This window comes from Chelonia mydas, chromosome 4, assembly GCF_015237465.2.
Source record: "Chelonia mydas isolate rCheMyd1 chromosome 4, rCheMyd1.pri.v2, whole genome shotgun sequence".
NCBI classification, from domain to species: Eukaryota; Metazoa; Chordata; order Testudines; family Cheloniidae; genus Chelonia; species Chelonia mydas.
Genome location: NC_057852.1, coordinates 21,697,784 through 21,725,767, shown reverse-complemented (window position 1 = coordinate 21,725,767; position 27,984 = coordinate 21,697,784). Strand labels below are relative to the sequence as shown.

The 27,984-nt window shown below is 43.9% G+C and overlaps 1 protein-coding gene across 1 annotated transcript; it reads left to right on the top strand.

Moving 5' to 3' along the window:
- Positions 1–52: 52 nt before the first annotated feature.
- On the top strand, positions 53–27,984 carry PPM1K (protein phosphatase, Mg2+/Mn2+ dependent 1K). Its single transcript, XM_007066643.4, has 7 exons — positions 53–276; positions 8,559–9,077; positions 10,065–10,165; positions 18,560–18,725; positions 19,263–19,407; positions 20,554–20,688; positions 21,305–27,984. Exons 2-7 carry the CDS (start codon positions 8,638–8,640, stop codon positions 21,434–21,436), a joined length of 1,119 nt encoding a protein of 372 aa, XP_007066705.1. The 5' UTR covers positions 53–276; positions 8,559–8,637; the 3' UTR covers positions 21,437–27,984.

Below are 27,984 nucleotides of genomic sequence, written 5' to 3'. Positions count from 1 at the left end.
TGCCATTGGCCCTTGCAGAGAGACGGGCGGTTGCATGCCCGGCCCCATCTGTGGAGCTATTGGGTAAGGGAGCTGCCAGCGTGACGGGGAGTCAGATTTCCTCCTTTACATAGGCAATTACAGCAAAACCTTTCGAGAATTTCTCCGAGACGGCTGCGGAAGGAGGATCGCTCGGTCCGGGTGGCTCGCTGGGAAAACCCCAGCTTCGTTCGGAGCACTGAAAAGAGAGGGCGACACAGCCTTTGCACGCTTTCCCTTTGACGCGGTCTCAGCCAGGTAAGAGAAGTGCTGAAATTATCCCTCAATCCTGGCCCCGAACCTCCCCGTTTCTCTCGGTCTCTTCTTCTTCTTCGTCCTGCCCCACCTAGCCAGCCAAATCTGCAGTGGTTTGGGGTGGTCTCGCTCTGCGTGTTCAAGCTACGTTTCCGTTTGCTTCGGCGAAAGGAAACCCGCCTCCCACTGCCATTGCCCGGTGATTGCATGAGATTTGCATGCGCGAAATGCGGGCGGTAACACGATCCCTGCCTGTTCACACTGCGTGGATTGCGGGCACTAAATGCACGTATCTGCACTCCCCCCCCCCCCCCCCCCCCCCATCAGTGAGCGCCATAGGCTGAGACCACCGTGAGGCAGGCTGGTCGCTGTGGCTCTTCAGCTGCTTTTTGGTTTGCTTACAAATAAATCGGGGACTCCCCCCCCGCGCCATGCGCTGTTGAGTAGGGAAATACTCAAGAGCATCGTGTCGCGGCGGCACGGAGTCGGCATCGCGCACGCCGTGCTCCCGGCGGACGGCTCCGTGCGGAATGGGCGGCCCTGCCTGGTTTTCTCCGGCAACGCTCGCCCCGCTGGGCCTGCCCCGGGCGGGGCCTTGCGGGGCTGGCGGCACCTTGCCGCGGAGGGGTGCTGTTCGGGGGGAGCCGATCGCTGCGGGGGGGAGGCCGGGTCCATTCATTACCTCGCTGGCTGCGGAGACAAATGGCGCTTCCCCTGCAGCACAAGCAGAGAGGCGGCGGTGCAGGGTAGAACCCGGTGGGTTCTAGAACTCGGCCCGGGGAGTTCCAGAGCCCGGTGGGTTCTAGAACTCGGCCCGGGGAGTTCCAAAATCGGACGGGGGGGGGGGGGGTTCCCTGACATCTGGCCGCTCCCGTGCTGACCCCTGTCGATGGTGAGGGGAGAGAAATAGCAGGATGGGGGCGCGTTCCCGCCTCCTTACAGCAAGGCAGCTGGGCTGGGGGTGGGTCCGCTCCGTGCAGCGAGCACAGGCCGTGCAGCTGCCAGCCCTTCCCTTTAGAGTCTTGTCCTTGGGGCTTGCGCTTTTGCCGTTTTCCAGTGTGCAGCGGTAACCAAAGTAGCCTCCTCTACTCACAGCCCCCGGCTCTAAAAAAAAGTCAATCCACTGTCCAGTCCCCAGGATCGCATTCCCACCCGCCCTGTTTATTTATGGTTTGCACGATCACTCACAACTGTCTGGGTGTCCCCCCTGGCAGTCCCATCCTCCAGTCAGTGCAATTGAAGATTTGGAAAACGGTCCTGATAACGGAGCAGCCCTAGCATAAAATCAACTCACCAGCCCTTGGCGTGGATGCTGAAATCTAAGAAAAATATTCGGTTTAGCCCCCAGCAAAGAGGTAATTGTGGTTTAAGGAGGATGCGCGATTGAGTCAGTGAAAGTAGATTGTAAATGCTGGTTCCTAACCTACATAGTTTGTGCGCCAGCAGAACCTGGCTGCTGCCCTGGGTATCTGCCCTTAGATTAGACCCTTGGCAAAAGGTGTTTACTGGCAGTACTACTGTAGAAAAGAGCCAGATACCACATCGTGCAAAAAGGACTCAGTCAGGGCACCAAAAAAGGGGAGAAATTTGAACATTTTTTTAAAAAAAGTTAGTTTTGGGCTTTTCTGGGTTTGTATTAGTCAGGGAAAGGGAAATGAAACCTATTTTCTCTCATTTGTCTCCTTCCTTGCAAATAAGCATGCTGCATTGTAGGAAGAACAGTTATTTTTATTGCTGTAATTCTCATAGCTCTCCAACTTTATATAATGATTTATGCTGCCTCCCTGGGTAATCACTGTTCTCTTGGAGTGTGGCATAGCCTCATTGTTGACTTATGCGACAGAGCATCTCTTTTTTTCAGGAGCAGCTCAGTTGGTAATCCAGGATCCATTTCTCAGAACTGTAAAAGGATTTAGACTCAGGACATGAATTTCCACTGTCGCATTTAAATTTAAAAAAAACCCCACAACTATTCAGTCCAAAGGGTAGAAAAATATAGATTTGAGTTAATAAAAGGCATTGTTTTTCGTTTAAGCTGCCCTGAGAAACATCAGGTTTAGAAGCACAAGCATCTGAGAATCAAAGTTAAGAATTTGGGTTCCGATAACATAAATCAGCACTTGAAATGCTGGAACACAGTCTGCCTGGCACTGTAGCAAGCAACTTCTAAAAATATCTGCTTGCTGTGTGCCCTGTTAACCTGTTTAAATGCCTTCAGGAAAAGCAGCTATTTGATTCCAGTCTCAGCAGTGGCAGCAGTCTGCCAGTAACCTTTTATCCTCTAGATTAATTCCCCAGAAATACAGCTGAAGAGAACACTCTTACTAACCTATATGCTATAGTGGACCTCTTCTTTATTGTTTTCTTGCCCATTTTTGTTTCCTTTTAATTCTCTCCCTTCTATTTTCTATCCTAGTCTATTCTGTTTTGTTCTCTCTTTATTAAGCCTAACTTTTATTGTCACCACACAGACTGGCTCTTATTAGTGTTACAGGCCATAGCAGCATTCTTGTTTTGCATTATCTCTTTTGTTCCTTCCTATCCATTCCCTCTCCCCTTCTCCATCCTTCCGTCTTGCTTCTCTTCCCACCTCTTTGCTGTCTCTTAGGGCTTGTCTACACTTACCGGCGATCGATGCGTTGGTGGTCGATTTAGTGGGTCTAGTGAAGACCCGCTAAATTGACTGTAGATTGCTCTCTCATCGACTCCTGTACTCCACGAGAAGAGTAAGGGGAGTCAATGGGCGGGCATGTCCCGTCGACATCGCGTAGTATGGACCCTGTGGAAAGTAGATCTAAGCTATGTTGATTTGTGTTATGCTATTCATGCAACTCAAATTGCGTAGCTTAAATCGAATTTCCCCTGTAATGTAGACCAGACTTTAAGTTTTCTCCCTTCCTCTTTCCATGGGCCCAGCTGACACCCTGCTGTTCTATGGGATGAGGAGAGCCCACACACCCAAAAGACAAGAAAGGCAGGGCTGTGTAAGGGGAGCATGCTGCAGTTCCCCAAAGAGGTATTGCATTGAGAACCTCCTTCCCCCAAATTTACTGGAGGTCATGGTGGATTCTTCATTATGGCAATTTTTAAATCAAGATCCGAGGTTATTCTACACAATTTGTTCTAGGAATTATTTTGGGGAAGTTCTATGGCCTTTGTTGTTTAGGAGGGCAGATTGGCCTTGGAATCTGAGTCTATGTTGGGAGCTCAAGCAAGAAGCTCTTTGAGGAACCTTTGTCCTAGACCTTACCAGAGAGGCAAGAGCTGCTCTCTCTACCCCTAGTGTTGGGCTGCGCCATCCTTCCCTGCCAGAATAAATCAGGTCCAAATAACCCCATCCCACTGTAAAACCCTGAGGGAGAGAGTAAGGGGGAGGAAGAGAACCTGGCAGAGTTTCCCCTACCTTGTTTCACTGGGGACATGTGGGCAGTCCTCTCTATGAACAGACCATGATCCAGAGGAGTTGGAGCCATTTGCATGCTTCCACACCAGCTCTGGCCTCCTAGTCACTGCTCCTCACTCACATTGAGTCTCCAATGGCGCTCTCCTGTCAGGAACACGTCAGCTGCCCCCAGGGCTCTCCTTAAAGCGGGGAAGGTTGGTTCCCTCACTGCTCTGGGAGCTCAGTGGAAAAGGTAAGGCAACCCCACTGGCTCTACTAACTACCTCTGGAAGTCCACAGAGATGGTGGGAGCACAGTTGTGTTTGCTCCCACTGCTGCTCATTCCCCATCTTCTCTCCATTTACCAATGCAGAGAGCACTCCACGGGGACTTGTGGGGACATGGGGGGGGAAGACTGCTGCACTGACAGCTACCCTTCCCCTTTCTCCATAGGATAAGAGAGAGTTGCATGTGAAGGGTCCTTAGGGCATGACCTAGTTCTCAGTTTGGTTGTTCCATGGGGAAGATACCGCTCAAAACTAAGGCTCTGATCCTGCAAACACCTGTGCATCTGCTTGACTTTATGTATGTGAGTAGTTCCATTGACTTTAATTGGACTATTCGTGTGGTTAACGTTAAGCACATGCATTCTCACTTGGAAGGCCAAGGCCGTATGGAGTGCTTAAAAATAGTTGTTCGGGTGTAATCAATAGCTTCGTTGAAACGCTCAAAACCTAAAATAATTACAGATTATTTGTACATATAGGCTAGAAACGTATATTTAAGTTGGTCAATTATTTTTTTCTTTGTAAAAATGTAAAGCCTCTTTAAATTAATCTGCGCCTGTTATTTATTGCGTATGCAAGAGGATAGGAAGGTAATAGTTTATGCTCTTTTTCTTGGTCTAGGAAAACGCAGATTTTTTCCACACAAGATGTTATTCCCCCCTTATAACTATTAAATATACAACAATTTCCTTTTGGTTGCTAGTTAGTTTTTAATCACTTCTGTGGCTGTTGGCAAACACTCAAAGCAAGGTCACTTATCCTCTTTGCACATATATATTTGTGCAGTGTCTTATCCCTTTGCAGACATATACACATACACACACACATTATATATATATATATATACACACACACACACACACACACACACACACTCTCTCCAGCATATTTTTTTGGGTAGCAGCCTGGAAAATTCCACTATTCCAAGAATAAAAGTCATCATGTGACAGCTTGACCTACTGTGGAATTTTCTTTTGATCGTAAGATTACATTCGGTAGCTACTTTCATAAACGCAAATGTGTATAATTTACCTGATTAATGTAGAGTTCCACTTAAAAAGAGTGGCTATCATCTACAGCAATCTGAGGTGGGCTTTCACTTCAGATATGTGAAGAATACCTTATTGTCCCACCACCTTCTTTTCCCCAGCAGTGATGTGTTGCCAAACCACCTTGCTGTATTTTTAAATACAAACAAATATGTCTTGTAAACAGGGACACTGCAGTCATATGCTGTGGCAGAATAAAGGTTGAGTTCCAGTATCTTTTGTTTATCCCCCCAGTTGTCAGTTTTGTATACAAGTCGGGAGACGGATTAGCTTTTGAGAGATGAATTTAATGGAAAATGAATCTTAAATGGTTACTTGAGCTTTAGAATAGTGCTCTTATTCATGCTGCAGTATTATGAGATCTAAGCATAGCGAACGCTTGTGTTCCTCTTGCATCAAATCCACACTTGGAAGTGAATCCCAAAGCAACTCCCTGTATTTCAGTTTTGTCATGCTGTACAAAAGGATGTTAATGTACTGAAAAGATAAGTGAAGGTGACAAATGGAAAATAATAGTCCATCTCTGTGACCCAGGATATTACTGAAAGAATGGGATGATATAGGGTGATATGGAGAAGAATAATAAAACTTCAGCTATTTGGACATCTGTCTTCTTTACAATCTGTAATCTAGCTACCTGTTGAAATGACCATTTTAGCCATTTTTACACTTTAGGCCAAAATCATTCATGATGTAACTCTAAATTGGCTTATTACAAATTACTTCACAGCATGTTTGACTTTCGTCACTTACCTATACGAATGGTAAGAGTAAACATTCCTTTCACCAGCCAAGAATTGTATTCAAGATAAGCTAAGCTGTGAACAAGTGTAACGAGCACCACCAGAAAGCACACCGTACAGCTATTTCCAGCAAAATGACTGCTTACAGAATTTCCTATGATTGTCGGTTTGGCAAGCACAGAGTTTTGTCTAGGGTGTTTTGTTAAATAACCTTGCACATCTCCTTATACAGAAGTATTTCAAATGCTGAAGATAAGTGTGATCAGAATATACCTATAATTAGTGACATTACAGCACACTGTTGGCAACAGGCCAAATATACAATATCTCTAATGTAACTGTTGTCCTTCGTTCCTTGATTATGTTAAGGCAGTTTCTTGTATTATTCAATAGAATCTGCCTTGAGCCTGTCTGGTTTTAATCCCTCCACGTTAACATATACCAGAGGTCGGCAACCTTTCAGAAGTGGTGTGCCGAGTCTTCATTTATTCACTTTTTAATTTAAGGTTTCGCGTACCAGTAATACATTAACATTTTTTAGAAGGTCTCTCTCTGTAAGTCTCTCTATTATAAAACTAAACTATTGTTGTATGTAAAATAAACAAGGTTTTCAAAACGTTTAAGAAGCTTCATTTAAAATTAAATTAAAATGCTGATCTTATGCCACCGGCCTGCTCAGCCCGCTGCCAGCCTGGGGTTCCATTCACCAAGGCCGGCAGCAGGCTGAGCGGGGCCTGCAGCCGGGACGCAGGCTGGGAAGGGGCTGGCAGCCAGAACCCCAGACCAGCAGCGGGCTGAGTGGGGCCGGCAGCCGGGACCCCAGACTGGCAGTGGACTGAGCAGCTCTGGGGTTCTGTCCGCCGACTCCTGCCAGCCAGGGTTCTGGCTGCCGGCCCCGCTCAGCCCACTGCCGGTCTGGGATCCCGGCCCTGTCCACATGGAGTGGGTACCTACCTTCTCCCTGGTTCTAGCCCATTCTCTTCCTCTCTCTCTGCACTGAGCTGAGGGTGGGGGTGCACTGAGCACAGGGCTGGGGGTTGGGGCACAAGGTCTGGCCAGGAGCTAGAATGAGGGAGGTGGCTCAGGTTGGATGTGGAGTGCTTACCTGGGCAGCTCCCATTTGGTGCGAGGGGTGCAGGAGCTCCTGTTTGGTGCGAGGGGTGGGGGTGGGAATGTGGGGGGCACAAGAGTCAGGGCATGGGATGGCGGGGCTGGGTATGTGTGGGGGTGCAGGAGTCAGGGCAGGGTGTATGTGAGGAGGGTGCAGGAGTCAGGGCATGTGGGGGGGCTGCAGTCAGGGCAGAGGGCTGGGGGTGTGGGCTAGGGTTGTGGGGGTGCTCCCAGAGTGGCTCACGGCAGGGGGCTGGAGGGGATATGCCCTGATTCCACCCCACTTCCCCAAGGCCCTGTCCCCACCTTGTCTCTGCCTCCTCCCCGGAGCAGCAAGCGCGCTACGGCTCTGCTTCTCCCTCTCCCTGGCAAGGGCCATCAGCTGATGGTGGCAGGGAGGGAGAGGAAGAGGGGCAGGAACCCAGCACGCTGGGGGAAGAGGCAGGGGAGGGGGAACTTGCCTGCCCTGCAGCAGCAGCCAGCAGGACCAAGCTTCTTCACCCTGCCCCCTGGGCGGGCGGGCGGGGGGGGGGGGTAGAGGAGGGGGCGGAGAAGAGCGGACCGGGGTGGGCAGGATTTTTAATGGCACGCTGCTGCCTGCCGGGTTCCCGGCCCTGGCCCCTCTCAGCCCGCTGCCGGCCTGGGTTCAGCAGTGGGCTGAGCGGGGCTGGCAGCTGGGACTTGGCAGGCAGCAGCATGTCATTAAAAATCAGCCCACGTGCCGTCTTTGGCACACGTGCCATAGGTTGCCAACCCCTGACATGTACATTAAATAAAATGTTATGGGTAACTGAGATATACTTTAGCTGTCCAGTTTTTCCTTTTATTATCTCTCAGAATCATCCATTGGGGTTTTTTTTTGTTTTTGTTTTTGTTTTTTATTCTGAGATAATGACTGTCCTGTTTGATTTGGGAAGTGGTCTGGGCACCAAGAGATATATGAAAACAGGTGGGAACTTGGTGTTATTCGAGAAATCTAATTTAAACATCAAGTAGCACAGAACTCCAGAGGGGACAAATTATAAAGAGTGCACTTGGGCAAAGTTATCTGTGAAAAGAGTGTGTGTGTGAGTTCATGGAAACACTTTAAAGAGGATTGTTAAATGAATTAATACAAAACAAAACAACTGTAGCTCCCAGAAGAAGAGGGAGAGTTATGATTCAGTTTACTGATCTGTTCTGGAAAATATTGATCAGATATTTGCCAGAACTGGACATCCTGTACTTTTATGTGCTGACAACTAGATAAAGTGGAATTCTGTATATTTTTACTTTGTCATTTTAGTCTGATATTCTTTACTTCCCTATAGAGCAACAATGCAAGCTTTTCAGCAGTTGCATGATTAAGGTAATTTTATAATACGCTCACTCTCATTACATTACCTTGTGAGTTATGGTGGTTTTCTCTGAGCAACCAAGCAATAAAGTCATTGCCACTAATGTTCATTTTATTACAGTTGGTGGTCAACAGCCAAATGATCAGCTAAAATGTATCATCCAATGCCTTGTTTTGGTCTATTTCAATACTATATATTTAAACCCCATCTATGGGCTAATCTGAGTAAAAGGTGATTTCTCAGTGAATCCTGCAGATGGATCTTTCCAGGTGCTTCTAGGCAATGCAGCCCACAATTAATGATCTCTGATGGTGAAAATGTTTCTTGGGTGGTACAACTTGAATTTTCCCTTTCTGTATTTCTTGTTTCCTGACCAGTTCTCTCATTGACCTTGAAGACATTCCGGAAGCTGCATATTGATCTTTCATTCACTGCAAAGCTCTGTGGAATCAAGTTATGTCAACAGCTGCTTTAATTAATTTGGTTAGAAATGGAGGGTATCAAGTGAGAAGGAGAGCGCTGCTGACATCCCGCCTCTTGCAAGACGACAAACGCTTGACTGCCGTGTGCCAGAGCTCCACCACAGAACGCAGGGCTTCCCGCTTTGATCCAGACGGCAGTGGGCGTCCAGCCACATGGGACACCTTTGGGATCTGGGACAATCGCATTGATGAGCCCATACTTCTCCCACCCAGCATAAAGTATGGGAAACTGATTCCCCAAATCAGTCTGTCCAAGGTGGGCTGCGCAAGCCAGATTGGAAAGCGGAAGGAAAATGAGGACCGGTTTGATTATGCTCAGCTGACAGATGATGTCCTGTATTTTGCAGTGTACGATGGGCATGGTGGGGCTGCTGCAGCTGATTTCTGTGCTAAGTACATGGAAGAGTACATTCAGTACGTAAGCTAGGGTTTGATGCCTGGCATTTGTTTTATTATTTGCATTACTACTAGTGCCTAGTAGGTTGGGGCCCCCTTTTCCAAGGTACTGTACAAACACATAGTAAGACACAGTTCCCTGCCCTGAAGAGCTTACAGTTCAAATGGACAAGACAGAGAGCAGAAGAAGGTAAATATGATTATCCCTAGTTTAGAGCTAGGGGACTGCACCACAGAGAGACTAAGTGAGTTGTCCACCATCACACAGGGTAATTTTGATCATTGAAATATAAAACTTGCTGGCACTTCTGTCTCACTGTTAGCCTCTTGTTTCTGGAGTCGGGCAGGATTCCCTGGTGCCGGAACAGTGTCAGAGACTGGATGCTGCCGTGATGAGCAATTTGTTTTTTTACCTTTCTGAAGTATAGAAAAATCAGGTCCTGTGGGCACTCCTAGCAATTAACAGAGGGTAGGTAGTGCTTCCCTCCTCTATTCGCCTAAGATGAAACTTCCCCTGTACAATGGAACAGCACACGGCTTAAGTGGTCGTAGTCCTTACATGGATCCTCTGCACTGGGGAGGGTGGGATTTTACCCACCAGCCCCAGTCTATTCAAACCCATTGAATTCACTGGGAATTGAAGGTGCTCAGCATCCTCCAGGATTGAGCCTGCCAAGAGCATGTGGGAGTTACAGGTTGCAATGCCTGCAATACAGGTGCAAGGCATACCACTTGCACCACTCCGTTTTTGCATAATTAAGGTGGCCTAAACGAAGGCTGTATGCTTTCTATATAAACCAGAATTATGCAACGATTAAAAATCACCAGTCCTTCTATCCCTTCTATCAGAAGGACAGGGGAGAATGCTAATGGCTTCCTGTTACCCCAAAAGGATGATATAGTGTGATTCAACTTTAGTAGTGGGAAGACAAGCCTGTGGAAACTGCTGTCAGTGGAGTGGTATCTTTGTGGAAGAAGTTGAACCTGTCTTTATTTTGTTTTCAGAGAATTCCTTTCTCAGGAGAAGAATTTGGAAACCGTGTTGACCAAAGCTTTTCTAGAAATAGACAAAGCCTTTGCGAGGCATGCTCACTTATCTGTTGATGGTAGGTAGAACGACTGTATTCGACTTTGCAGCGGTGGGGGAAATGGTTTTAGAAATAGCTGCTCTTAGAATACAAGTGTTTTGTATTAATGAAATATGTTTGATATTGAAAGCAATTTTATTTAACACAAGGATTTGCTTTGAGCATTACTTGCAAATGAAACAACCGGCATCAGTCACGCTTGAGCACTTCAAAATGAAATATGAAAATACTCTCTGAAATTTATCTGGGGAGCTGATATGAGGCTGAACTTTTGCCACACATTCCACTGAGGTTTTTATGCTAAAGGGATACTGTCAAGTAGATTATTTACCAAATGTAATAGATGCTACACTGGTTCAAATTTGGTATATATTTAAACACTCTATGAAGAGAAATTCACTCAGTCACCAATTTTTTTTAAAAAATGCTGTTAATTCTGTAGGTTTTAGAAGAAACAGTGTCTAAATGTTCCCTCTTGGCTCTGCTGCCGCAGTTAAGTAACAAACTAGGCTCAGAGAGATTAATATGATAGATACTACTGTTATACAAATAAATAAATAAATTAAATAATGTAGCTATGCTTGCAAAGAGAAAGGAACATAGTCAGTAGGAAAAAGTATGCCCCAGATCCTCCGCTATGGTCGAGGAGCCTGCTGCATGCCTCAGGACGACTTGTGTATAAAGGTGGCATTAAGCAATTTTGGTATTCCCTTAATCCTGGGCTGGCTATGTGGTGAGTTATTCCACTAGCATATGTCTATGCTGATTGCCACCGGCCCAGGGGGCTGTTAGAACATCTGGAGCTTGCAGGAGCACAGGGAAATTGGCCCTGAGAAGTGGGTATCACCAAAGGGCTCTGATAGTGGGGTGTTACTCCTGTGGCTGGCTAAGCCCATTTTACAGCCATGTTGTACTGCTGATAGCATTGACAGAAATGTTTTCTGGCATTAAAAAAATGCCAGCACACGCTTTTGGTTTGGATTTAAATATTCCCCTTTGCTGTTTGCAAGCCAAACATTGCTGTGTTGTCTAAAACTAGAAAGTGAAACTGACTGACCCAGTTTTTGTTCAAACTGAAGTATAAAAAGTACAGCATAAATGGATAAATAGAGACCCATTTAAAAAGCAATGTTAATAAGCTAAGGTGGTATTTACTTATTTAAAAGTGATTTTTAACCTGACTGAAGAAGCAATACAAAATAATTGGCATTACCTTTTTAGTAACCTCTGATTATTAGAAACTGACTTTGGGGAGTGAGATGAAGAATTAAGTTGCATATTTGAATTGTGAAGTTAGTTTTTACTGAGGAGGTCTGAAATGCAGCAGTAAGAATGAGTCTGCCTCACACCCACCTGAATGATCTAAACTGCTTCCGTAGGAATGGCTTATCTTGAAGGCCACTTGTTTTATTTGTCAAACTCTGCTCATAAAAGAGCTTTTTTTAGAGTGACCCATTTCAGTGCAAGTTTATTGTGTTCACAGCAGCTCCATGAGGAGAAAGTGTAATGAGAGAAAATATTGGTACTTAAAATATCATTTTGTTATGCTGAAGATAGTTACAACATTTAGTACTTGGGTCTTATTGAATTAGCTAAAGAGACTCTCTAAATTGACAAGCTGTGCAGTAAGGGTGAGCTTTCAAAATGCTGTCTGGGATTTTACCTTGCAATTTTCACCATCTTTAACAGGAGCAACATGGCTAGACCACTAGGCACTTCTCTGAAAATGCCCCCATTAACTTATTAGGAACCTGATGCTAATGCTGGTAAACTTTGAGAACAGCTAAACAAATGCAGTTCCGAGACACTGGGTAAAACCTTTTCACTAATACAGCTCAAGAAAATATGAAAATTAAGCAGAGGTATGTTAGTTTTCATGAGTAATTTCAAAGAATCATTAAAATGCAGGGCTGGAGGTTGAGCAGGTTATCAAGTCCAGCCCCCTGTGCTGAGGCAGAACCAAGTTAATCTAGACCATCTCTGACAGGTTGGTTGTCCAACCTGTTCTTAAAAACCTCCAATGACGGGGATTCCACAACCTCTCTTGGAAACCGATTCCAGAGCTTTAACTACCCTTATAGTTAGAAGGTTTTTCCTAATATCTAACCTAAATCTCCTTTGCTGCAGATTAAGTCTTTTGCTTCTTGTCCTACTCTCAGTGGACATGGAACCCCTCTGTAAAGACAGTCATCAGGAAGTGGTATCCAGATGTGAAAGGGCCTCATTCTGCAGGGTGCTGAGTTCCTCCTTTGAGATATTGACTGCCCTCAAGTTGTTGTAGAAGCTAGTAGGAGCTGAAGGCCCTCAGCACTCTTTGCCAGGTGCTGAGCAGTCCCTGAAATCAGGCCATAAAGGAGTGGAGTAATGGGATGTAAAGACGTAGACCGATACCAGTTTATTAATATAATTAACTCTTTGCATGTGTGGTGTTAGAAACTGTAAATATTTTTGAGACTGTTTGTGTTTGCAACGTTAAATACAATTGAACTGTTTTGCATGTATCCTCATCAGAAACTTAACTTTGCACTGTCGGGACAGTTGGTTAGCAAAGCTACAGATTATTTTTGGCTATTCTAGATGTGATAGAGGCAAGAGTGTCACCAAAGCTTCTTGGAAATGATAGACCTGGAATACTGGCTGCTCAAGACATACATGATGGCACCCAAGCCAGGTCTTCCTGTTTAAATCCTGCTTCATCCTGCGTATTGGAAAACAAGGGTTCAGTTAAATGTTTCTGATAGGTGACTCCATCTGTTGATTCCTTGGACTGGTGGTCTGTACTTCTAATTTTTTTTTTTTTTTAAAGTACAGTGGATTTTTAGGATGACTGAGGCCTTGATACTGCTAACACCTGCAAACTGGTCAATGGAATTCCACATACTTTATGTATGAAAGTTTGCAGGATCGTGGCCTCACTGGCCAAATCTGTCACTAAAACAGTAGATAATATGGGAAAAATGGAGTTTTTTAAGTTGCTGTTAAAAGACGATCAACTTAATTATGGCAGAAATTGAACAGGTCTTACAATTTGTGCATTCTTCTAGGAACTGTGGTCCTTATTTTTAATCACTCCTTCCGGTGCTAAAATACTAAAAAAAGATATAAAGTAACGCTTGCATCAAGTTTCCAGTGTAAAAAAAGCTACGCATTCAACACTACAGTGCTGTGTCTTCTTTGCAGCACCTAAACAGATGGGTTTTATGGGCTCTTTAGGAAACAAAGGATTTGCCACACTGGACTGTGGTCCATCTAGTACAGTATCCTGTCTCTGACTGGGGCAGTACCAGATTTTTCAGAGTTCCAGAAACCTCAGTCGGCACATGTAGGATAATCTGCCCTCCACCTTAGGTCTCCTTCTAATCCCTAACAGAGTTTGATTTAAACCCTGAAGGTTTAATATCTCTTCCAAAAATGTATACCAGCATTAACTGTTATAACTGGAGGTTCTTACTGTCCATATACACATCCAATCCCTTTTTGAATCTTGCAAAGATTTTGTCCTTTTTAAATTTCAGTTCAGAGCAAGGTGCAATTAATGCAACAAGCTCCTTCTCCCACTAATTTGGATCAAGGACCATGTTCCCTACAAGCATGTACAACTTCAAAGTTTGTTACATTTCTGATTTAGATATCTTGACAGTATGTTTCTTAAAATGTTAAAAAGCTGCATTTTTCTCCCCATATCAGTGGCCCAGAGCTGAATAAATACAAACTTTTTGAAGAACTGAAGCAGTACTAGTTACCTTCCTAATGATGGGGTTTTTCCTTTTTCTTTTTTTCCTTTTGGCCTTGTTGCTTTAAGTCCTGCAGCTTTCCCTATCCCCACAGCTCCTCTCTCTGCCTTACATCCTCCCACCTGGACTACTCTGCTGGCCCTGAAGGGACGCTCTCCCAGCCCCCAGCTGAGAGACCCTGATTTAGCATATGAGGGAAGATCGATCATTTTTGCACATTCTCAACCTTATAGAGGACTAGTGCTGTATGTCCCAAGTTTCTTGATGAAAACACTGCCACCAGCTCTCCTGACCTGGCCTAGGACAGCCATGTAAGGTGCCGCTACGGCTTCAGTTTATTGAAAGCCTAATCCAAAACATATTGAAGACCATAGGAATTTTTCCATTGACTTCAGTGCTCATTGTATCAGACCCTAATCACACTGGCCGTTCATATCTGGAATAGCCATTTTATTGAACAAGGTTGGTTACTAGTTGATGTATTTGTGTATGTTTGGGGCACTCTTGAAATCTTATGCTGCGCAAATACTGAAGGTCTTTTTCTATAAAGAGAATACTAATTTTTTTTTAAAGTTACCATTCAAAAACATGACTATTCTTTTAATATGTTAACCTGCAACACTGAGGAAAAGAGAGAGCTGCTGAAATATATATCTAATATAGCCATCAGCCTAAAAAGGTTCAGTCTTGGTAATGGTACTTGGTTATTATCTAATCAAGTTAGAAGACGCTTACTCTAAATATTTCCTTAAGTTTTTAGCCACATTCAGTGTTCAATGGGTCATGAGGAGCCATGAATCTATCTCCTATGGCTATAAAGCTGTTTATTTTTAGCAGTCAGTTTCTTGGAACCTTTTTGTTTAGAAATGAAGATTGTAAACAGGTTGATCCATATACTGTATTTAAAATGCTCTTTAGAATGTCTATCTTTGCCAATTATGAGATGGCTCGGCATTTTCCATTGATTTGCTTGGTCACCCCAGTACTGTTACCGAAATACTTTGTGGCTTTTGTTTAGGCTGAAGCTACAACAGAGGTGACACACAGCTGTGGTGAAAGTGTAAGGGGGAAAATCATTGAGAAAAGTGAACATATTTGAGACCATGTATGTCTTTAGACAAGATTGAGCCATGGTCAAATTGGACTTCATGCATTGTCATAAGACTTATCAATTCTGTCACACCACTCATGAAAAGAAGAGCAGGCAAACCCAAAGTGAACATTTCCCCTTGCTTTGCAGCTCTTATTCTGTCATCCCCAGTGTTGCAGGTTTCTTTTGTCTGAACAAAATCCCTGGGTGAATTTCCTATTTGCCTCTGTGTACGTGTTATTTGTGGCAGAGACTGTACCTGGTCAGCAGCTCTAGAACTGGAGGCCCTGGACACTATATGCTGGGCTTCAGTGGAAAAAGAGATCTGCTTAATTTTGTCTCAGGTGAAGGAGTCCGGCGGTTCCTAGCCTGGACTACTGGAAGGTTCCCACATCCTCTTTGTCACATTAGTTGAGATGACATGCAGTAAAAATTGTCCAGTGAGTGTTAAGAACCTATTGAAAGATCTTAGTTTTATAGTGATGTTATTAGGAAAAAGTAAAAACTTGTTTTTACCTTTTTTAAACATTAAAACCAATGTATGTGCTGATGCAGCATATCTTTAAAGTGCTAAGAAATAAGTTTGAAGCAATAGTAAAGCACTAGAAATTTGATACATTCATAATTCCTAGATTTTGGAACTGTGTTAGTGACCCAAATGAGTCTGAAGCCTCCTTTAACTTAATAGGGGCCTGATTCTTCCTCCCTTACTCACACTGAGTATTACCTTCATGAGCGGTCTTGCTGAGAGCAGAATTAGGCCCAGTGAAGGGAGCATGAGTGGCACTTATATTTCCAAACTATGATAAGCTTTTATTTGGTCTACAGGTATTTGTAAGGTGCCTATCACTATGGTACGTACTGCAGCTTTACCATACATATGTCCGGCTCTTCAGTAATCTCCCTATAATTGGTTCTGAAGGTTGATTTGATTTTTTTTTTTTTTAAAGTACTCAAGAGTATTTGGGATGTGTATGTTTGCTGTGCCTTAGAGTTGAGGCACATCCCAAAATATTTAAAGCATTGCAAGAGAATTTGATAACTATGCAATAATTCTCTTTTATGCCTTTTAGAATACATTTGATACTTGGCATTACAGTTCCAAAAGCAAGGAATGATATCAGAGGCTAGGGGCAACTCCTTATTAGTTCTTAATTTCTAAACAAAATATATTTAGCATGAATTAAAGGTAGTTTTATTTAGGCTTTTCATTTCACTTTTGTTTAACTGTCTGGTTAAAACAGGTATTTTACTGGCTTTGCTAAAATATCTGATTTCACTGCTAAATTTTAGTGGCATATTTTTAATCATGTTTCAAAGTGGGCCTGCAGCACACTAATTCTTGTGTGGTCTTCTAAAATTAGAAATAAAATGCAAACACTTCACTAAAATACTTAAAAGCTATATCCAGCTTAGTGCCTAGAAAAATCTGGTTTTGCCTACTGTATCTGAGTCCCAAAATAATCAAAGATCTGATACAAATTACAGTGGAGTTGGTTGAGACATATAATGATTGATACTTTGTTTGAGGACAGAGCTGATAGAGATTTATTGAACCAGAAGACTTCAGTGCAGTGATAATACCTGTTTTAATAGTACTGAAGGTCTAATTTAGACTGTTTGTTTTATGGATTTGCTTTATTTTTTTATTTGTCAACTCACACTGTTTTCGCTCTTACAACATGGCTCAATGCATCTTTAAACACCTTGCCCACATGAAAAATTTCTCCCAAGCATGTTACAAGCCTAACTATTTCAGAGGTGCTGAGCGCCCACAGTTCCAGTGGATGTTGACTGGAGCTGCCAGTGGTCAACGTGTCTGAAAATCATGCTCTGTAAATGTGACAGGGGCTGACTATGGGATGTGCTGAAATCTGCAACTCTCACTGGCCACAGTCAGAGTTAGTAGGTGCTTAGCATCCCTCAGAACCAGACCCATAATGCGTTAATTAAAGAAACCGGTTTAGGCCCCTTGTTCAGATCTTGTGCCCCAATGAGGCCACTGGGGATCGCCCTGGCAGGGTGGAATCCCTGAGTCTCACAAAGCTGGATTAGCCAGATCTATGCCAGCTCCTTGTGACGCCCCCCCAGTCAATCCTCAGATGCACCCTTAGAGTGTGAATAGGTGTGGGCAAGACTGAAGTCCAAATCCTTCAAGGAAAAGGAGTGGTTGCAGGAAGATCTTTAATTACTACTTTCTCATTTGGAAGTAGAGGAATATAAATGGGGATTCTGATTTTTTTTGCTTAAACCAAAAAAATACCGGCTGTAATTTTAAAAATCTATTTTTAAAAATTAACTATTGAAAAGAAAAACCCAGAATGTGGCTCGGTCCCAAGCAGGGCTTTCAACTGATTTCACGTCTGCTGTAAATTCTTAGCTGTACCTCTTCCTGTCCATGCTTTCCTCTGCAGTAGCTCATTGCAGAAGCATGTTAAGCAGCTCTCTCTTTGTCATAGTTGCATACAGTGTGTGCGCTAGCAATAAAGGGGGAGCTGTTCTTTTTAAAAAAAGAAAGTAATTCTTTTAGCTTTGGGGATTTATTTCATTGCTAATGAAACAACTGGTCTCTGCTCAAATTGGTGCAGTCACAATTCGTATTAATCTACCAAAATGACTTTTCCCAAGGATTTTAAAGCAAATGAGTATTAGAAACCAGAATCGCTAAATATAATTGCATTGGTTAATCCATTCTAATAAAAACCAAAAAACCCAGCTCCGAGCATGCTGTTCAACCCCACAAGGGATAGAGGAAGGGGGGAAGGCAGAGGAGGACCTGTCTTGCACTCCACTGCACTTTGTGTAGTTAATTTATATCTGTGTAAAATGCCACCACCAAGGCAATTGGTGGATTGTGATTTACTAGCGTTCCCAGCTGCTTTGCACCAGTATGGATTACTACACAGAGCGCCAGGCAGGGCAGAATCAGGTCTGGAGCATATCTGCTCTCTTGTCAGAGGCCCTTTCAACAAATAGAGTGGCACTGAAGAGCTCAGAAGGGAGTCTTGTCCTACACAGCTAGAAAAATACTGGATGCAACATTGGCCTATTGGCAGGAGGAGGGAAATGGTCGGATCATAAGGACTCTGACAAGGACCTGGGACTAGGAAGGAGATACAAAATGTCTCTTCTTTCAAAGCATACACCCAACTCTCATTAGCATTACTGAATTACCCACGTGCATCTACAGGAGGAAAGCTCTGCCGTGGGATTTATCCTCACTGTTGCCCATTTACATTGTAGCTAGGTGATAACGTCCCACAGCTAAAGCTGAGGTACTGGAACAGAAAATATATTTGCCACAGATCCAAAGAGCAGCCATTCCCCCACACCCCGACACCTGTTTATCACATTTGCACTCTTTGCATGAAGCCATGTTGTTGCACAGAACACCTTTATCTCCCCCCTCCCATGCATGTTTTTTTCCCCCCCACTGTCCATTATTTTCATAGCTTTAGTTGAAACTTAAATCTAGTTACTGAGTAATTTAGAGCACACGTTTGACAGTTAAAACCATTGTTCTGTTATAAATGCAGCAACGCTGCTGGACAGTCTTAAATCTTCTCTCTCTTTACGTGATGTTTGTAGCGACCCTGCTGAATGCTGGGACCACTGCAACAGTGGCCCTGCTGCGAGATGGTATTGAACTGGTTGTGGCCAGTGTTGGGGACAGTCGTGCACTGTTGTGTCGAAAGGGAAAGGCCATAAAACTCACCATTGATCATACTCCAGAAAGGAAGGACGAGAAGGAAAGGTACAGCTCAGTTATGCTAATAACATCACTTGGGACAGCCTTGTTCAAACTCTTGGTTAATTTTGTTCTGAGTAAAAGGGAACCAAACTAAAGAAATAGGGCCAGCTGGTGTAAGTCAGCGGAGCTCCTTTGAGGTTAGTGTCACTAAGTAGATTTACTGGGTCTGATGATCTGGCCCATAGCGCTTTACATCTTGAAACTCATCCTCACAACATTCCTCTCTATCTAGAGATGGGTACAAAACTGAGGCTGGAAGGTTAAGTGACTTGTCCAAGGACACAGAGGTAGAGCCAAGATTAGAACTCATGTGCTCATGTTCCCCATCCAGTACTCAGCCTCCTAAACCATATCCCCTCCTGGAAGTCCCTCAGAACAGAAATCTGACTCTGAATGTCTCTGGGTTGGGACTCCATACCCTCCCCATCCCTCTGCATGGTATAATCCAAGATAAAGGCACTGGCAGGAATTTTACACCTTTTATTGTTGGTCTGACCCTTTATTTCATATTTTCCTTCTTCTATTTTGTGTTTTGGACAGGATAAAGAAATGTGGTGGCTTTATAGCCTGGAACAGTCTGGGGCAGCCCCATGTGAATGGTAGACTTGCAATGACGCGGAGTATAGGCGATTTGGATCTTAAAAGCAGTGGAGTGACAGCAGAGCCAGAAACTAAAAGGGTTCAGGTAAGAGGGGATTAATAGGGGACATAGAACCTGAGCGTTTGGATCCTGTGGTGTGCACAGCGTGCGTGTCTAGCAGTCAGAATGCCTTTGGGACCTTGAGTCTGACTGTGGGCCAAGTTCTGATCTCATTTATGCTGTAGTCAGTGGGGTCATTCCAGATTGACACTGAACAGCATCTGGCCCCAGTAATAAATGTTGACATGGATAAATGTTGATCTTAAATAGCATGGTTTAGTGTGTGTTGGGGGGGTGGGAGGAGAGGGAATAAAACATGACAGCCATCTGTTAACTGTAATGAGTTTTTGTTGTGTTTTGTTGAAACTAGTTATTTGCTGAAAGGAAAATGTCACCTCAGCAGTGGGGTTGACATGTTGATTTGCACAGCTTGGTCCACAATTTAAATAATTTTTAAGAATAGCAAACGTATGTATTTTGCACACCTGTGAGGGGGAAATACAGGAGATGTGTAAGTGACATTTTATTGGGGCTCCACAGTTCAACAAATGAGGAAAAATGAGTTAGCGTCTCAAAATCAATTAAACATGGCTCTCAGTTTCTGCCCCCTCTCCCCCAGCCACCACTTCCCACCCTCACCTAAACTTCATCTTCTCAGTATCTCCTCCCTCACCTCCAGGTGGGAAAAGAGTCAGAAGCTGAGGGGGTCCTATTTGAGGTGGACCAATATAGATAGTGTTCTCAGGGCAGTTGCCAGAGGGAGGACAGAGCACACTTCCCTATTAGGCAGGAGGCCAGACTAGATGATCATAATGGTCCTTTCTTGTCTTAAAATCTGTAATAACTTGAGATTGTTCATTGGTAACTGGGTAATACACCGATCTGCCAGGCTTTTGGCCTCAATTTACTGAGCCCAGGACAGGGTTCTTACCAAGAATTGGAAGCACCCTCAAGTGATTTACTCGTGATGTTTGGAATACAGCTATCTTGACTCTCTCGTATGCCAGTGCTTTAAAGCAATGTGGTGAAATAGTTAAGAGCTTTGGTGCTGTTGGTATCACCCATGTAGAAAATGGAGGAACATGCAGCAACAACAGGAAAAGTCTGTTGTAACAAAGAAAAAAAGTAGAGCTGTTCTGCCCTGCAATGATTTATTTATAAGACTATTTATATTGTGCTGTCTGATTACAGTTGCATCATGCAAGTGATAGCTTCCTGGTCCTTACTACAGATGGCATTAACTTCATGGTGAACAGTCAAGAGATATGTGACTTTATTAACCAGTGCCATGATCCCCCTGAAGCAGCCCATGTTGTGACTGAGCAGGTAATGTTTGGCTTTGTGCTGAACTAGTGCTCTGTTGATGATGCTGGGATAATGCAGATTAGCAGGGAATAGACTGTGTAATGCCGAATATGCTCAGACTGACAGATCTGTTGCAGTGCATAGATGATATTATGGCAGCAAATTGGCACCAATTGAAGTGGGATTCAGTATTCAAGAAATGCGGTTTTGTTTTTTCCCAAACACAGGCTAAAGTTGAGGGCACTGTTCCCTCTAAACTGTGTGCGTGCACGCACAGATCCTAAACCCCACACACATGGCAAAACACCACATGCACAAAAACTTGCACAGAAGCACAACAATTTGCACAGAAGAAATTTTTTGCGCACACAGCCTGTCAAAAATTAGAGGGAACATAGGTTGGAGGCAACACTTGGGGTTCCAGGCATCACCGCACCTGGGGGATGAGAGCCCCTGGCAGAATTGCTTCAATGAATCTGCCAGGAGCTGGGAGGAGACAGGTGCTGGAGACCGAGGGTCTCTTGGATCTGTGGGGCTGGATACTCTCCTTCCTTTGTAAAGCATTTCAATCTCACAGATAAATAGTACTTTATCATAATAATACTTATCTCTTCTAATGATTTATTTCTCTTCTCAGGCTATACAGTATGGTACTGAAGATAACAGCACTGCTGTTATAGTACCATTTGGCGCATGGGGAAAATACAAAAACTCTGAGGTCAACTTCTCATTCAGCCGCAGCTTTGCCTCGAGTGGAAGGTGGGCGTGAGGACCTGCTGGAATCAGATTTTCTGTGCAATAACCTGTATGCCGCATGCTACAGGAGAACACATCTTGCCCATTTATTTTTCTCCCAATATTGTACAAAATAGTAAGTTTCCTACTTTCTGGGTAACAAACCCTCATCACGTACATGTCCCATTTTAATTGATTTCAGATAGGTGTTCATTTTGCTGGACTTTTTTTTGTTTTGAATCCCAGAAGATGATGGGTAGTCCTGTGCAGATGGACTAGGTGCAGGGCAGTATTCAATACATGTTTTGTTCCGACTGATTTATCTAGTCCTCTGTGAAAGATTGATACGCTGGATAGACTGAGTCCTTTGCTCCCCTCTGTGCACAGCACACAGGGGAGGGGAGCAAACACGTAATCATGAGGAGACGAAAGGTGCCTGTTTTGTCTTCCACTGTGTCACAGCCACCAAGAAGTCCCTCGGTGCTTCAGGAGAAGCATGTGAAAAATAGTGGCATGGCTAGAGAGGATTCAGGAAGAGGCTAGTCTATACAGCAAGTCCCTGTGACACAATAGTGTAAGTTTAGCCCAAAAGTCCTGTGTAAATTAATGCTGCTAAGCAGAACAATACCTTGACCTCCACACTCTGCAAGCCGAAGTATGTGTGCAGGCCAGGAGCCAAAGATGCGTGGCAGCCAAGGCAGATACCCTGCCACTGGGGGCAGAGGGGATTCCCTACAATGGCCTGGAGTCTGTGAGGTCTCTGCTGTCCTACATCTCTGACCAATTTGTTATTTGGAGGCCACATTGCAGTCCTCTGTGCAGACCCCTGGCACAATTTCACTGAGAAAAACATGAAGCTGGTCTACAGGGGTTCAAAAAGCTGCATATTTTTCAAATTAAGAGGCACTATGAACTTGAATTCCATTTTTTAATTATTTAATTTCTAACTATTCCATTTTCTAGTAGAGCTCCCTGGAAACAATGCAACAGGAATGTTTTAATTCGTTAAAAAAGAGAGTCAGGGCTTTTGTGCTCTCCAGAAAAGCCAGTTGCTAGTTGACTGTGCACAGGATGCCATCAAGTGCACAAAGTAAACTGGAAAAAGGGGAGTGTCATGGGGCACAACACTCACCGCTGAACTGTCGCCTCCTCCTGGTCACTCTGGGGATTAGCTCAAGGATGACATCCCCTGTCTGCGGTTTGCACCCCGTCACTCTGTCCCGTTTCTGCTGGCGGTCTCTCCAGGAACTGCCATGTCCTCTTCATGACTTGGCCCTCCGGCCATGTCACTGCCTGTGTTTCCCCCTTCCGGGAGCCAGTACCTCACAGTCCATTCATCCCCCCATTTCCATCAGTGGCAAATGTGGGGGACCCAGGCCCATCTACTACTCCAGGTCCCAACCCAGGGACTCTGTAGTTGACAGCCACATGCTGCGTCCCCTCTGACTGTTCAGTACATTTCCCTGAGCCACTGCCCCAGCATCTTCTTCACCTTTACTTCGGGGCCCCTGCTACTCAGTCCCAACAGCCAGCTAGGAGCTCCCTCACTCCGGTCCCTGCCAGCAGCTGCCCTGTCAATGGTGCTAACGCCTCTTTTAGCCGCTAGGAACCCAGTCCTTACCCCTGGAGCTCCAGGCCATGACTGCCCAAATCTGGGCCCCGCAGCTTCTTTTACATGAGCCTGCTGAGCCCGGATTGGATGCTCCCTGCAACCCCTCTCAGATTGGTTGCAGTCCGCGCAGCCACTCTAGGCTGCTCGGAGGACTCCCCTCCACTGCTCCCTCCTGGGGTTAACGCCTTTCATGCCAGTGTGGGATAGATACCCCACCACAGGAAGAAATATCCTTTTTTTGTTTTTAACTAATTTTTTTAGCTTTGGGCATTGCTTGTAACAACAGTAGCTGCCAGATTTTCAGACAGAAATACGATTTATTTTTTTCAAGTTGACAGCATCTCTTTCTTTTTTCCTCTTCCATTTTTTTTTTAACGTGGAAGGGGGAATATGGGAGTCGGTGTCAAATTAGGCACAAAGGGCCAGATTCTGTTGACTTCTGTGAACAGCCCCTGTTCAGGCCAGCTAAAGATCCATCCAAGAGCACTCAGTTCTGTGCTCACTTACTCCGTTGTAAATCAGCTGCACAACTCTCCTGACCTCAACAGAGTTACGCTCGCTAGACACCAGTGTAGGTAAAGTCAGGAAGAGAGAAATTGGAATCGAGTTCTCATTAGTTTTGCCATCATATTTTTCACATTGGACCTGCTCCTGGCAAGAAAGATTTTAAAATGAAATAAATCACCAGAGGGAAAATTCTGCTGAGCTGCCTTGTCAAACACTTATTACACTGTGAATCTTAACCTGTGTTACTTTAACCCTTCCTGTGCCCAGGCTCACACCTCGTACAGCCATTCCAGATGTTTCTCTTTGCATATATTTAAAGATGCATGGGCACCCTTTAGGCAGTTATGCTTAATATTGTCCTGAAGTGCTTTGCATACAGAAAGTGTCCTGCTTGTCTCATTACTCAGTGTATTATATGGTGTAAACAATATTTATATTGCTTTTATAAGTAGAGTTTATGAAACAATATTTGTAAATATATATTATATATATCCAATGCTATTGCATAGCTCACTGGAATGGGTGTATATTCGTGTTTTACAATTATAATCCTTCCCTTCCCCCCAGCTCCCATTTCTGAGGGTTTGGAGTAAGATTTTTGCTTTGGGTTAAGGGTTTGTGTCCGAAGTCCTGGGCCCAGCCCTGCTTCCCCTGAGTTGCCATTAGTGGGAATCAGAACAGGTTCTCAGTCTGGAACAAATTGGTTCCCCAATAAACTTGGTTTGGGTCTGTATTTGGTGTTGACAAAACACTTCTTCCCTTGAGCATTTTGGGTGAACTGGCCCCGCTGAAGCGAGTGGGAGTTTTGTCATTGCCTTCAGTGGGGCCATTTTTCCACTCTGCGTCTTTGTGCACTTCTGGGACTCAGCGGTTTATTTCCTAACTTTAAACATGTGAGCCTGAGAGCAAGACTTTCAAAGTGGCTATTGCATGTATAGAGAAACTAACCACAGGACTCCTGCTGAAGTCGTTTGATGCGTATCATAGATCCGTAAAACACAGATAGGCCCCATCATTCTGTGGGTACTACAATAGCCTCAACTCATAGTGTATGTTCTGAGGACTGCTTTGGGAATGCGTGCCACTAATAATAAAGTGGTGAGAAGAGAACAAAGTGCTGCAGTATGCAGTACTAGGAGTCTTTCTCCTGTGACAACTGTAGCCTTGGTAACGATACAAATCCAATGATTTCCACTTAATCCCTAGTGAATGTTTGACCACAAGACAAAACCATCCTTGCCTTGGTACAAGTAGCAGTTTGTTTTCAGGTGAGGCCTGGGAGTGGAGCAGCTGGGGTGGTGGCGTAGGCAACAAATGATAGATGTGCATTAGCAGAACTGTATGGGAACAGTTTTGCAGAAGGTCCATCAACATTTTGCCTCGCTCCAACTGGTGCTCCCTTTCCTGTGGTCCATTAGCCACGTATCCGGTCTGAAGGCACCTCAGAGACATAGGCTTTTAGCAGCACATGTTCCAATTTATTTAGTTCTGGTTTTTGTTAGTTTTTCAATGTGCTCAAATTGGGGTAGTGTTTGCCACTTTCTGAGCTGCACCCCTCTATCGAGTGGCTGGTGGGTAATGAATAATACTGTACGTAGAGCGTCTTTGCACCAGTTAATAGGCTGAGTAACTCAAAGAGTGGCTTGAAGATGGGGTTTAAGTATGACCCATAACAATATTTGAACTGGAATGCGAGTTTAGGTTCCTTAGGGTTTTGCTGCATCACTGTCCTATAGCCTGTCACCTAGTTTTATAGTGAATTGGAGATTTTTCAGTCTATTGGCTGGCTGTCCTCATTGAGAAAGAATTCATTAATAATTTCCTATCATGTTAGGACGGAGATAGCCAAGAAAGGGACATGATAAAGCTCTACAAAATGTGTGGTGTAGAGGGGCTCCCATTAACCTTTCTCACCGTGTCTCAAAGGGACATTCAGAGGCACCCCATTTAAAACTGATAGAAGGAAATACTTTTAACACCATGTACAACCTGTGGAACACCTTGCCACTAGATATCATTGAGCCCTTGGGGGTTACGGGATTTACGGCATATACCACCTCCTATGAGTGAGCAGCAGAGAGGGTTAGGAAAAGCTTTTCTTATTCCATAACTGTTCACTGTGGAGTTTTTTGCTTCTTACCCTGAAGTGTACAGCTACTATAGGAGTCAAGATACTGGCTGACTGTCCCATTGATCTGATCTGGTATGGCAATGCCTAGCTCCCTAGTAAAGACCAGAGCTGTGGCATTTCCATGTAAGATTGTAGCCTTTCATGTGGTTCTAATGTGGGTAGCGTACTCAGTACCACATTGATCACATGCTAGAAAAATACATTATGTTGCATTGTTTGTAGAAGACATCCTGCTTCTCAGGGCTCTTCTTCCTTATACAATCATAGCTACTTGCCCCTCTTCAGAACCACAATCACACTTTTCCCCCACCACAGTCCAATCAGTGGAATTAAAGGCATTTGTGACAGGGCCTGTTTTTCTCCAATGAGTCAGGCACTACAGATGTTGCTGGGGTCTTGAGTTTGCGTTTTGGCGTTAGACACTGAGTGAGGAAAGAGTAGAATAAAACCACTCCTTTGCCTTTCAGTGTTGTGGCTATTTATATACCGTTCAGAATTTGGACTTTGAGAACTAGTTAATGAGTTGAATATCATTGTTCAGGCATTGAAGGTGAATTTGGTGGCTTAGAGCCTGTCAGAGGGAAGGAAGAGGCGCATTCTGATTGTTAATTTGATCCCTGTACACAGTCTCCTTCTAGCTTTTAGCCAGCTCTCTGCTTATGTGGAATATCAAGGTGTCCAAGTCAGACTCAGGTGTTTCTCTACGTCAAAGAATCATTTTAAAACAATACATTCTTGTCTGTCAGCCGCCTGCTGTCTCTGGCAGCTCCTAACACGTACAAGAGAAACCGGTCTTAAGCCCCAAGGGACCAGCAAAAATCTGTGGCCTAATAGAAAGGATCTTTTAAAATGTAACAACAAAATTGATCTGAAAATCTGTGCTGCTCTAGTTACAGTGGCCTTTTATGACAGCAGTTGCCTATTGTAAGAGGCTTTTAGTGCTGCACTAACTCTATATACCTGAACGTTTTGTGAACTGAATTAAATGCAATCTCTGCTTTTTTACCCCATATGCATCTATTATATCAATGGACAGGAGGTTGCTTTTGTATTACAAACTAAACTGTATCTTAGCGGTGAACTGCAAAGCAAAGGATTGTTTTGCTCTTCACTGGTTTTCTGGGCCCAATTTTGATGCACGTACGCATGTTCAACAGGGCTGAAAGCAACTTCAGTCGAGTAAGGTGCTACTCATTGTGCCTAAGTGTATCACAATGTAGCCGTTAGGATTCAGAAAGACTGTTTCAGTATTTTAAAAATTATACACCTAGCAATTTATTTTTACTACGAAGATTAGGAGGGTTCCATTTGCCTCACTCTTCTCTCTTTGCTGGAGGACCTTGGCAAGATCTTTTGGAGCAGCTGAGTACTGAAGTCACAAGAGTAATCCTAGCTATAGTTCTTTCTCCTCCAACTAAGTGGAGAATGAAATGCTGATTCTTAGATAGAGATGTGGTGAATTCTCCCTCACTTTCAGTGTTTAAATCATGTCTGGAGATCTTTATAAAAGATAATGCTCTGGCTCACACAGAAGTTAAGACCTTGATGCAGAAATTGGGTGAAGTTCCATGGTCTGTGAAATACAGGTCAGACTAGTTGATCATAACTATCCTGTCTGACCTTAAAATGTATGAATCTGTGACTAATCATGGAGTAAAATTTGTGGTCAAAGTAAGGGTGGTGGCATTGAAGTTGCTGCTTATTATGTGTTTGGGGAAAATGAAGTCTGGGTGAAATCCTAGCCCTAGTGAAGTCAATGGGGAAAACTCCCACTCACTTCAGTAGGGTGAGGATTCCACCTTCTGTCTTTTGGTAGATGGAAATGCTATAATTAAAGGCTTTTGACTTTTCCAGTTAAGACAGAACTAGCAAACAATTTATATCAATAAAACAGAATAAGCTTTGTTCTTCATCTTTGACAAACTGTTTGTCACCATTCGTTAGATAAATATGTAGGTCATTTATCCATGTACTGTATATCCACTGTACAGGTGTGTTCCTTGCTGCTATGCCTCCACACAGAGGCAGCTACAAGGTTTCCTCTTTACCTTTTGTTTTGAGTGCTTGGCAACTTTTCGTGTCATAACTCTATAAATGCAAAAGTGCAATTGTGTTAACTTGTTACCTAGTTTGCCTTGGGACTACTTAGATTCACCATGGTTCAATGTACATAGTTGGTGTAATCAAAATCTATAATTCATCTACTACTTAAGTTGAAATGAATGTTCTGTTTTTTAACATGTTTTTAACGAAGCAGCTGTACAATGTGAACAGGCTAAATATGAATGCTTGAAGGATCTTTTAATAAAGTTTTTGCGTCAAGAGCTCTCTA

Excerpts from the sequence above, each read along its gene's own strand:
- PPM1K (XM_007066643.4), top strand. The coding sequence starts at position 8,638 with ATGTCAACAGCTGCTTTAATTAATTTGGTTAGAAATGGAGGGTATCAA. Across the intron at positions 9,078-10,064 it reads TACATGGAAGAGTACATTCA|AGAATTCCTTTCTCAGGAGA; the intron begins GTACGTAAGCTA and ends TTTTGTTTTCAG. Across the intron at positions 19,408-20,553 it reads CAGAAACTAAAAGGGTTCAG|TTGCATCATGCAAGTGATAG; the intron begins GTAAGAGGGGAT and ends GTCTGATTACAG.